At 40.9% G+C, this 12,134-nt stretch overlaps 1 protein-coding gene across 1 annotated transcript; it reads right to left on the bottom strand.

Annotated features, from left to right (window-relative positions):
* Positions 1–472: 472 nt before the first annotated feature.
* Positions 473–4,618, bottom strand: gh1 (growth hormone 1). Its single transcript, XM_020486328.1, has 6 exons — positions 4,528–4,618; positions 3,985–4,124; positions 3,732–3,848; positions 2,496–2,651; positions 1,614–1,760; positions 473–1,021 (listed from the first exon to the last, which is right to left on the bottom strand). Exons 1-6 carry the CDS (start codon positions 4,535–4,537, stop codon positions 959–961), a joined length of 633 nt encoding a protein of 210 aa, XP_020341917.1. The 5' UTR covers positions 4,538–4,618; the 3' UTR covers positions 473–958.
* Between the last annotated feature and the right edge of the window lie 7,516 nt (positions 4,619–12,134).

The raw sequence follows: 12,134 nt of genomic DNA, 5'->3' as shown, positions 1-12,134 counted from the left end.
AGTCTGGGCATGGTGTTAGGCACCTGCAGCAGACCCATGTTTGGAATGTCTGTTTTTTAATATGTTCCATCGGATATCTTTTCTCAAATTCCGAGGTATATAACAACCAACCCTATGGACAATTGGCAGACAAAGTTCAAATGGAGTTTTATTCAACATTCGCAACAGACGGTGGACATTCATGTTTTTGCCAATACAAATGTACGTAACTATGGGCTTGATTCAATCCGTATCGCTGAAGAACCGTGTAACATTTTTCAGGTAATTTCCGATTGAGCCGACATATGCAGCGTTTGAAGTGAATGCAGTCTCCGCGAACGCAGGAACATTGCCTTTACATTTCAATGGAGCGTCTGCAATACGGATTGAATCCAGCCCTAAGTTGTCCGAGAGACACCATAGGAATGTTGGGGCTAGGAACTTGTAAAAAATGTTGATTTGAAAGATATTAAATAGAAGCCAAGACATCATGTGCTGCAGAGAAGAACATCTTTATTGAAACATGAATCACTATTAGTTTCAAACAATAAGATTAAGGAATGAAAATACTTAAAGGAAATTACTCTAAAATATATTATCCAAAAGCTTGGAGCTCTACAAGTTCCCATTTCACCCCTAAATATTAACGTATGCATAAACAGTAGCACCGCCATGAACCATATATCTAAATAAGACATTTAATAACCTTTTCTATAAATGTACTAATCAATGGTAGCTCAGAGTGATAGAGTCAATATAGAAAGTGTTGTTGTTGATTTCAGAGAAAAAAATGCAAATGCCTGAAAACCCCTGGAGTCAGGCTCTACCAGATCCAAAATGAAATTACTCTAGACTGAAAAGCATGTTTAATGGAGAATCTCAATTGAAAATGCACCTCAGTGCAGGGCAAGGCCTAATCTGTATCTGGGAAACCAAACCCTGGAGACAGGCTCTTGCTGGCTGCCTCTCCAGCCCACGTCTACAGAGTGCAGTTGGCCTCCAGTGACTTCCTGCACTTGGCGACGGTCAGGTAGGTCTCGACCTCGGGGGGGAAAAAAAGAAGAATGGGTTATAGTTGACACATTTTAATGTGTGTGTTCTAGGTCACCAGACCTTTCCCGAGAACAGTCTTGATGAATGAACAATAATAGTAATAATATATGGGTTAAAGACCCAAAGATACTGTTGGAATCGGCTAAACGTTGATCATTGAGATAGTAAATGAAAGAAATTGGGTTATGTCAGAACTTAATGGTTCTCTGAAAAAAAACAATGGACATCTGTGGATTAGATGAGGGGTTGAGGTCAGGAGGTGAGGACAGATTCTCTGAAGGCAGTAATAAAGGTTTGTTGTCCTGTTACCCTCTTTATTAGCTTCCTGTGGAGCCATAAACTGTAGGGTTTGAAGAAGGAGTAGTGTTTTAAGTAGGATGTATATGACTGTGGAGTGAGAAATGTTTTGCTGTCTGATTACAGCTGTACAGAACCTTTGGGAAGAATTAAACTTGGTTAAAGCTTCTCTAGTGTCCGTGAGTTATTTACTAACAATACTTTGCAATAGAGAACACAAAAAAACAACGCACTGTAGAAAATACAGGAAGGCACATGAAATTGAAGGCAACATGGTTGCGCACCTTGTGCATGTCCTTCTTGAAGCAAGCCAACAACTCGTAGTTCCTCCTGACGTTTCCGTCGCCCCCCGGGTTCTGGTAGTAGTTCCCGTAGCGGGGCAGCTGCTGAGAGTCATTGTCATCCAGGCTCAGTAGGCCATCCTGGCTCCCCTGTGGGAGACAGAGAGAGATGCATGGTGGGGTGGATGTGTGCATATCAATATTTGTTTATTGGGCCTTTCTGAAAGCACACGTAGCAAAAGACACATGCATAAATGTCCTTGAATGGGGCGATATTCAGTCATTGAATGGGGTGTCACTGATATAATCACAATGATAGATAAGGTCAGTTACCACATCACAATGTAAAGCCCTGAAAGATCTGCTGAGAAGAGGCATACGTGGTCCTACACTATGCTTTCTAACTAGGAAAGCATACAGGTATTTCCCTTTCATGTCACTGTAAACCCCAATGTGCTGCCATTACTCAAGACTTTTTAGGAAACCCGTTGCACTTAATATACAGAATCTGTAACTTGTTCATCTTTGTGAAAACGTTGAAACATGTATGTTATATATCTTTGTGTAGCATAAAATGAATGAATCACTCAATGTTCTGTACATGCAAAAACACAGATCGTTAAAAACATTTTTTTTTAAAATTTAAATCTACCTGCAGTAGAGCATGCTTGGTAAGAGTGAATTTGTTATAACTTAAAAAAATTGTATTGATGTGACTTCTCATTTAGTTTTGAGCCAGTACCACATAAACATTTTAAGCAATAAGGATTTGTCATTGACTTTGAGTTCAACTTACTAGAAGTATTTGAGTTAAAAATGCCTTGGAGTTTACAGTGCACAAAGTGTGACAACACAAATGGTCATTGTTCTCCCTCCTTTCTTTACCATGATGAGCAGGTTGATGCCCACTTTGAGGTCGCTGAGCTTCTCAGAGATCTGGTTGGCGTTTCCGACCAATAGGCTGTTGGAGATGATCAGGGTCTGGCTAGGGTACTCCCAGGATTCAATCAGACGGAAAGAAATATGGAGCAGCTTCAGGACCTGTGTGTGAAGATGTAGAGAAACCACAGATTATTGGAAAATGAAGTTGAGTTGTATTGTACAGCTTGAGATGCCCTATTTACATGATTGAGTGAAATACTTTTGGGGCGGGTTTCCTGTACAGAAAAGCACAAAACAGAGAATGTAGACATAGAGAAACCACCGATTAGACAGTGATGGTTTTACTTGCAATGATATGTGGTTGTTTTATCTACCTTATTTGAAGACACTGAGGTATTGCAACCCCGGCCAAACCCTAACGACGCTGGGAGAATTGTGTGCCGCCCTATGGGACTCACAATCACAGCTGTTTGAAATACAGTCTGGAATCGAACCAGGGTCTGCAGTGACACCTCTGGCACTGAGATGTAGTGCCTTAGACTGATGTGCCACTCGAGAGCCATGCATGATGCTGCATCTGCTTGTCATTGTAAATGAGAATTTGTTCTTAACTGACTTGCCAAGTTAATTAAAGGCTAAAATAAAACATAAAAAATAAATTAAAGGCTAAAATAAAACATAAAAAATAAATTAAAGGCTAAAATAAAATATAATAAAATAAATTAAAGGCTAAAATAAAACATAAAAAATCAATTAAAGGCTAAAATAAAATATAATAAAATAAATTAAAGGCTAAAATAAAATATAATAAAATAAATTAAAGGCTAAAATAAAACATAAAAAATAAATTAAAGGCTAAAATAAAATATAATAAAATAAATTAAAGGCTAAAATAAAACATAAAAAATAAATTAAAGGCTAAAATAAAATATAATAAAATAAATTAAAGGCTAAAATAAAACATAAAAAATAAATTAAAGGCTAAAATAAAATATAATAAAATAAATAAAAATAAATATAAATTTGAGTTTACATAATTGGTGGTCTGCTTGCCCAATGACTAATGACTAAGTTCTATCGATTGTTCAAATTGAGATGCCCTATTATTTATTTTTGGAATCTTGCATCATGGAGGAGTTCATATTTAAGGTGAATAGCAGAGTGGAACTGTCACGATTTGACACTTTATATGGTTCTAAAGGGCATAACATGAGTAATTGTCTCAGCCAGGTTACTTACTGAACTCTTCTGAGTCTCGTGCTTGTCGACTGGGCTCACGATGGAGTCAGAGTTACAGAAGTCCAGCAGGAATATCTTGTTCAGCTGTCTGCGTTCATCAGGCAACAGGGTACCGTCCTGCACAAAATCACAAAGGGAGAGAGAGATTCTTTTAGCCACGAGGGTTGTGTGAAGAGGACACTGTCTACAAGAAGAAGAACAATCATTGATACACTATTTGATATGTCCAAAGAAGATTCAAAAGCTGTCTTACAAAGTCATTGAACATTTTCTGAGCCAATAGGTGGAGATGTTGCACCCGACTGACCGCGATGTTGAAGAGCCGTTGGTTTTCTATCGCTGCCCCTTGACTCAGGAAACAACTGACCAGTAAGACTGGCATCAGCAGAAACACTAAAAGAGAGATTCAAATAAGAAATGTAGAAAACGAGTAAGTCGAATTATGGTGAGATACATTAGTAAGATTTTCTCAGCCATCGTACACCAATAGCCTAGCGGGTTAAGAGCGCTGGGTCAGTAACTGAAAGGTTACTGGTTTCAACCCCAGAGCTGACTAGGTGAGAAATCTGATGTGACCTTGAGCAAGGCACGTAACCCCAATTGCTCATGTAAGTCGCTCTGGATAAGAGTGCTGGCTAAATGACTAAAATGTAAATGTTATGGATCACATAGTTAGGTTGTTAAAGCAGGTGGTTCTGTGTCAATAGATTATAACCTCATAGCAGTAGTTAAATTGTACTAAATGGTACACTGACTTCCCACTGAAAAAAGAAATAGACAGAAAAAGCAGGCTTACCTTGTCCCATTTTTACTCTTAATTGCCAAGGATGGTTACTTAACTTGAAAGTGCGGTGGTCGGTTGAGTATGTTGTCGTTTGTTTGGGGCCACTGTTTTTATAGATGGGGAATCCATGTTTTAATGTATCAATGGGAGGGCACATGAGATTTTCATCCATTTACCACCTTTCATTGATAGGACCTGTTATGTGATTGTGGAACAATTACCATATTACGTCAAATCAATCATACATTTTTCCATGAGTTTGGGAAGAGGGGAGGTGTCCTAAAAAAACAACTTACTTGACTGAACGAATTAGGGTCAAAACACATACAACACAAACCTCTGTTGTCTAGGATGTAATGAATGGACACACACACACACACACACACACACACACACACACACACACACACACACACACACACACACACACACACACACACACACACACACACACACACACACACACACACACACACACACACAGGTTATTCTGCCATTCCGCTGTGGTACTGTAGATAACAGGCAGTATGACAAGACATTTATTATATTGCTTCTTTATTAACCCCAATATGTCATTGTTTAATGTCAAATTGAATGTCCTATGGCATTAACACTTAGTCAAAGTCCTCAAAGTAGACACACAGAGAAGGACTCGAGACGGCACATGTTAGAATGTATCGTTTTTTGTTTAAATTCAGACAGGGTCTTGTTATCATCAACACACACAACATAAAGAGTCACTTGATCAATACCAGTCTGTGAAATACCAGATTCTTTTTCTTTTTGTGTGAAAGCCTTTGTCATACCTGACGAAGATCCTTTCAGTAATCTCAACATTGTCAAGAAAGCCTAATAACGGTATCTATTGGAGCAAGTGTGTAGGCCCTACTTCATCCGTTGATTGATTGATTGATTTTGGGGGGAAAATGTATATGCTGTTAAAAAAAAAGTACACATCTCAGAGAATGCTTTCAGCCTAGCAGCATGTGTGCTTGACTACACAATGTTACCAGCCCAAAGCCTACACTCTGTTTGTGCTGCACCACCTTACTGTATTGTTTTTTACGATACACATGTAGGTGTCGGTGTAAGGTGTCATGGCACCTATAAAGGTTATCTGGTCAATAGTCATGACAGTAATGAGATCATGTCAGCGTGGCATACGGGGGAGTAGACTGTTCCGGTCTGAACCTGTTCAACCTAAGTTGTGTGAACATATTCAACCTAGATCCATATTCAGTGTTCAGGACACGGAGACGTGGTGAATGTCAGGCCCAGCGCTGTCCTAATCCTTTCCTGGCGAAAACAGAAATCGATCTGTTAACCCACATCACTTTGGAAGGGCGGCAGCAAGTGCATTTACTGACCTCATTACCTCGTTGAATATGTGGTAGCTGGCTTTCAAAAGAGCACTATACAATGGTTAGTTTCGGCCACACTATCTGATTGGATGTAGGGATGACTTGTTTTGAGAGTACAGCAAATCAAAAATACTGTATGTACAGCATATATCGATAAAGATTTTATTCCATCAACCAACCTCTCATCATCTTGCCCCATTGTAGGATATGTATTGTCTGTAGCAAAATGTCAGAAATCACTCAAAAAGTTCAGTTGTTGTTTATGTTTAGTCACATACTGCATCAGTGGTTCCTAAACTTCTCTTTCCTTTTGACCCTTATTGACCCTTGTGGAAAATCCACATGAATTTCACTTGTGAAGTGTTTCAAAAACACATTATTTCATGTGGTCACGTGATCTTATGTGAAGTTAATTTGATAACATGTGACAACATGTAAAGAAACCTGTGATAATGGCAGGGTAGCCTAGTGGTTAGAGTGGTGGACTAGTAACCAGAAGGTTGCAAGTTCAAACCCCCGAGCTGACAAGGTACAAGTCTGTTGTTCTGCCCCTGAACAGGCAGTTAACCCACTGTTCCTAGGCTGTCTTTGAAAATAAGAATTTGTTCTTAATTGACTTGCCTAGTTAAAAAAAAAAAAACATGAAACTGCACATGTTATCATATGTCAAGTGTTCCAAAAACATGTTATTTATTTTCCACATGTGAAATCAAGTGTTCTTTCTGTATGGGGAGTCTCACCAACACTCTCCGTATGTTATCTTACTCAATGTATGGCCTCATAACCTTTTTTATTTTAGCATGTTTCAACTGAACTGGATTAGCCAATTTACAAATTAACAGAAAATTATTCTTGAACATTATTATCACGCTACAGAACAAAGATCCTCTACATTACAGAACATTTCCTGCATGGGTGACACTGTTTTGAGCAATACACACATTAATATATGTAAGTCTATAACATAACATATATGGGGGTATTACACTCTACAGCTGCATCGGGCCTCCCTTGGCTTAACCTGCCAAATCCTTTGAACACGTGTATCATGACTGAGTGTGTGAGGTTCATGTTAAATGAGTGTGTGCCCCTTTAAGAGCCCACACGATTTATGGGAGAGGTAACTGGAGGAAGAAAGAGAACATCACATGTAAGAGTATAGGACAGAATGTAAATAAACGAGCCCAGAACAGCTACACAGAGTGGAGTATGTCTACGTACAGCTGCATGTGCTTATGGGGTTGCCACATATAACTGTTGTGATGTGGTTGTAACTCACTCCAACTCTGCCTGGACCTCTGTGCCACATCACACTGACCTTATAGGTAGGAGGTGAAATGGCGAACTATAATACCTCTCCGTGAAATGAAATTACGTTGAACCAACGTGGACAAGACATTGTTTTGGCTTCTGTGCTCAGTGGGTTGTCTTGTTACACTTACCTAGATATAGTGCTTGGATTTACATCAAGGGGATAGACGTGAGCTACCTCTACACTGTTATAAGGAATGAAACTGCAGCTAGGTGCCAGTGGGTGATTATATCACTCAGTTCAGCCTCAGCTGCTCAATTCCAGTGAAATGGCAAATGGCATCTCCCCAGGCGAGGTACACGACCCTCCACCACTCTGTGTCAAACAAGCCTGTGAGACCCTGACGCAATCGAAGATGATATGCACATCCAAAACTTGAACCTGAAACCCTGACAATGACTTGGAGCGGAAAAGTCCATGGCCCCCGTAGCAAACACCAACGCTCCCCCACTCTCCCATGCCCTGGCAAAGAGTGACCGTCCCTGGCCCCTGGAGTCTCGCAGTGTTTTTGTCTGTGCAGGCCAGTCAAGTTCTTCCACAACGATCTCGACAAACCATTTCTGTATGGACCTCGCTTTGCGCACAGGGGCATTGTCATGCTGAAACAGGAAAGGGCCTTCCACAAACTGTTGTCACACAGTTGGAAGCACAGAATCATCTAGAATGTCATTGTAGTGTTGATTTCCCTTCATTGGAACTAAGGGGCCTAGTTCGAACCATGAAAAACAGCCCCAGACCATTATTCCTCCTCCACCAAACGTTACAGATGGCACTAGGCATTGGGGCAGGTAGTATTCTCCAAACCCAGATTAGTCCGTTGGACTGCCAGATGGTGAAGCATGATTCATCATTCCATAGAACGTGTTTCCACCGTTCCAGAGGTCCAATGGCGGCTAGCTTTATACCACTCCAGCTAACACTTGGCATTGCTCATGGTGATTTCAGGCTTGTGTGTGGCTGCCCGGCCATGGAAATCCATTTCATGAAGCTCCCGACGAACAGTTATTGTGCTGACGTTGCTTTCAGAGGCAGTTTGGAACTGGGTAGTGAGTGTTACAATCGAGGACAGACGATATTTATGTGCTACGCGCCTCAGCACTCGGCGGTCCCGTTCTGTGAACTTGAGTGGCCAACCACTTCGCGGCTGATCTGTTGTTGCTCCTAGAGGTTTCCACTTCACAATAACAGCATGTAGAGTTGACTGGGGCAGCTCTAGCAGGGAAGAAATTTGACAAACTGACTTGTTGGAAAGGTGTCATCCTATGACCTAGTGCCACGTTGAAAGTCTGAACTCTTCAGTACATTCTACTGCCAATGTTTGTCTATGGAGATTGTATGGCTTTGTGCTCAATTTTATACACCTGCAACGGGTGGGGCTGTACTAGCCAAATCCACTCATTTGAAGGGGTATCCATATACTTTTGGCCATGTAGTGTATTAGCCTATCTCATGAGATTTGTTTTCCATCCTGATCAAACGCAGCCTACTGAACATTCTACTCTAAAGAGTGAATGTTAAAGACAATGTCCAACCCGAATTTTGATTCTTCACAACCACCAGGACATCCATCACCACTGTCCGTCTTGAACTTTGATTAAGATCTTTCAGCAGAATAGAATATGAGGATGTGATACTACAGAATCCCCTATCGACATCCAGACACAGAGCTGAGGAGCAGCAAGACAAGCAGTGGGTCATTTAAAATGACAAGATCTATATAGACATTCAGAGAATGTGCTTACGCTGCTCTGTACTCACTATCACCCTCGGCATCTTAAGAGAGGATACCGTTTAGGGGCGTATTTAAGTGTGGGAAGACTACCAGGCTTCGGTATTTAATGGCACATGTCCAATGTCTTCCAGAGTGTTCTGCAGGGTCCTGAAAACGTGCTGTGACACCCAGCGAGGTCTCCTGTCCCCATACTCTGTTAACCGATCAATCAACATATTGTTTGTGATTGGTTGGTTGATGGACGGGGACGTCATCACGACCGGGCTTGCGGGGCTTTAGCCCTGAATGATTTTGGGCTGCTGCTGCTGAAAACAAATATATACGCTGATTGAGTCGCTTAGTTCATAGAACCATGGTTACATGAAACTCCCAAAGTCATCCAACCGTTGTAATAAATGTAAAGCAATTGCCATGTGTGGTCAACTAGATGGTCATTTGTTAGCTAAGTTTAGTTGCGAATGTTAGCTAAGTTTAGTTGAGTGCTCATGATCATTCATCTAGCGAATTCAAAGCAATGCATATCTCTACACACACAATTAGGCCTATATTGCCTACCCGATGAGCTTCCCTAATGTTTTCCTGAACTTTCCAATACTTTTCTGATGCATTTTAGTCACACAGCCTACTGAGCACAATCCATTGAATTAATACTAAGTGTTGATTATTTTGCCTTGGGTAGAGCACAGAGCATGGAAGAAAACAATATCAGTGGGAAGTGCTGCTGGAAGTGCTGCAGATACATTTAAATAAATGTGCCTAATTATATAATTACTCCTGTCTGTACAGAAATAAATTAAATCATTGAAAAAACCACACCAGAGAGCATAATTTAGCCACAGATGATCAATAGCTTCTTCAATAAAAAATTGCTGTTGATTGTGTTTTGTCACATCATCAGCACATGTAAACCTATTGTCGGGAAGCCGGCAACTGGGCAGCCCACGGGAAATATCAAACAGCTGATTGTTGAGTCCTGGCTGTCAATATGACTGTCAATGAACAAAAGGCAGTAATTAAAAAGGCCTTCCGCAATATTTCAAAACACAATTGCCTGGAAAAAACTGTGTGGATGAGTGAGTGCCACTGGAAAGTTGGTGGACCATAATTGTAAGATCTGTGTCTCTATTCTTTTCAGTGGCCTATATGCTAATGGTTGCATTTAAGACATGGTCGTTCATTTTGTTGATCTCAGTATGACAGTGACAGAGTGGCCTGTCAGTTTGATCATTTGTGTGGTATTTAAAACAATCTTGTAATGTCTCCAGTCATGTAGAATTATGTAGAATAATTTAGAATTGCATGAAATTATTTGAGAAAATGCCATTTTTCTCGAACCCGCAAATACAATGATATGGCATGCAAGGGCTGTGCCCCGAATGTTATGAAACTCTGGTGACGCCCCTGTTAGTGGAGCTGGGAGTGAGTCAGTCACGTGGTAGAGTAGGTAGCTAGCTAATCACTCATGCATTTCCTTAGCAGCTAATGGGGAAAGGGAAAGGACAAAGGGTGAACAGCAAAGCAGCTGGCGGAGTTCAGTGTCATTCCATGTTAATGAATGGTTATGTTTCCCTCACCATGGCAAGGGGCGCGTTTTTTTCGAATGCATTCTATGAATAGGAAAAGGGGGGCGTGAAGAGGGGGCAGAGTTGAATGATCCCGATTCCAGATGTCTCTATTACATGCACCCTCACCCACCCATCTGCCCACCTTCTCCTGAAAGTGCAACGTGAATGTAGAGGGCTGTTTCGTGCCCCTTTTTAGATGTGACTCGAATAACTATTTTAGTCAACTTTCAAGTATCTCTCCTATTAACATTTGAGACTGTTACTTACGCTCCTGCTGCTCCTGATGCCTAAAAAAATATATAACATGACAATTTGTGGTTGATGTTGGAACGAGGAAAATGGCGGCTGGTGTTGGTTGTCTATCAACAAACAATTATTTTTTTGCCACCCAATGTCACTTCTGGAAGGGTTTCATCTCCAGGACAAGCCCTGCCAGTGCATCTCACTACATTCTGCAAAATCCACGCCACTCCAAGGCCATGCTATTTCCCTCCAATCACATACAGGTACACACAAGCATGTAGCACACACACACACACACACATGCATACACTTACACATCAGCATATCGCTGTGTTCCTACCCATCCAGATCTACTTAAAACAGTAGCATCATCAAGGAACCCACACACCCCAACCACAAGCTGTTCACTCCCTTATCCTCGGGCAGACGGTATCAGAGCATGAGGTCTGATATCAACAGGCTCAGAGACAGTTTTATCTTCAAGCCATCAGACTGCTGAACACTTGAACTGGACTGACCACCTGTACTCACTCTCCACACCTTAGCACACATGCAATCCCTCACACACTCACACACACATCACAATGGCTGCTACCACCCTCTTCTAATGCACAGACTCTGATTTAATACTGCCCAATTTAAACATTTGCCCCTTCTTTCTCTCATACATGTGTAAATATTGTACTTTAAATTGTGCATTCCTGTATTAAACTCATGCTAAAACATGTATTATATACTACTGAGCCATTTACTTTATGTTCATATTCTTGTCTTTTGTAATTTCTTATTCATGTCACATGCCCTTTTTATTCTGTACATACCACTAATATTTCTTGAAACTAAACCTTGTCCTAAGTGAGCTTAAGGAAAAGCCTCACAGCTCAGTGACTATGAAGGTAAAACTTACAGGCTACACAAACAAAACAGTTACACTGAAATAGCTTTCTCTAACATGCCATGGACATAGCATGGCTTTTATGCAATAGCCACTGCTGTGATACAGGAGCCGACTGTGTGTCGAATAAGAGTTACAACCAGTATGTGTGTGTGAAAAGAATAATAGTTGGAGTGAGTGAATAACCAGGACGTTCCCTTTAACGTGATGTAGAGCAGGCAATGGTGGAAACGTTGTCTGGCCAGCCGTGCTTCATTTAGAGTGCATCTTAACTTGCACATAGTGAGCGTGCACCCTTTATTAGGTTTGAACTTTTTGTTTTACAGAGTACTGCATGGATGATGGATGAGTGCATGCCACTTTATGATTCGGAAACTTCCAGTATAGTATAGATCCCACAAACTCAACTCTGGACTTCGAAGCCAGTTCCACAGCATTTTTTTGTTGTTCCCCTCAGAGAGAATAAAGTAGACGGCACGGGTCAAAATTGAGATTTATGGCCCTGTGTCCA

This window comes from Oncorhynchus kisutch, linkage group LG6, assembly GCF_002021735.2.
Source record: "Oncorhynchus kisutch isolate 150728-3 linkage group LG6, Okis_V2, whole genome shotgun sequence".
Classification (NCBI taxonomy): domain Eukaryota; kingdom Metazoa; phylum Chordata; class Actinopteri; order Salmoniformes; family Salmonidae; genus Oncorhynchus; species Oncorhynchus kisutch.
The sequence above is the reverse complement of the archived record's forward strand: the minus strand, read 5'-3'. Positions and strand labels throughout refer to the sequence as shown.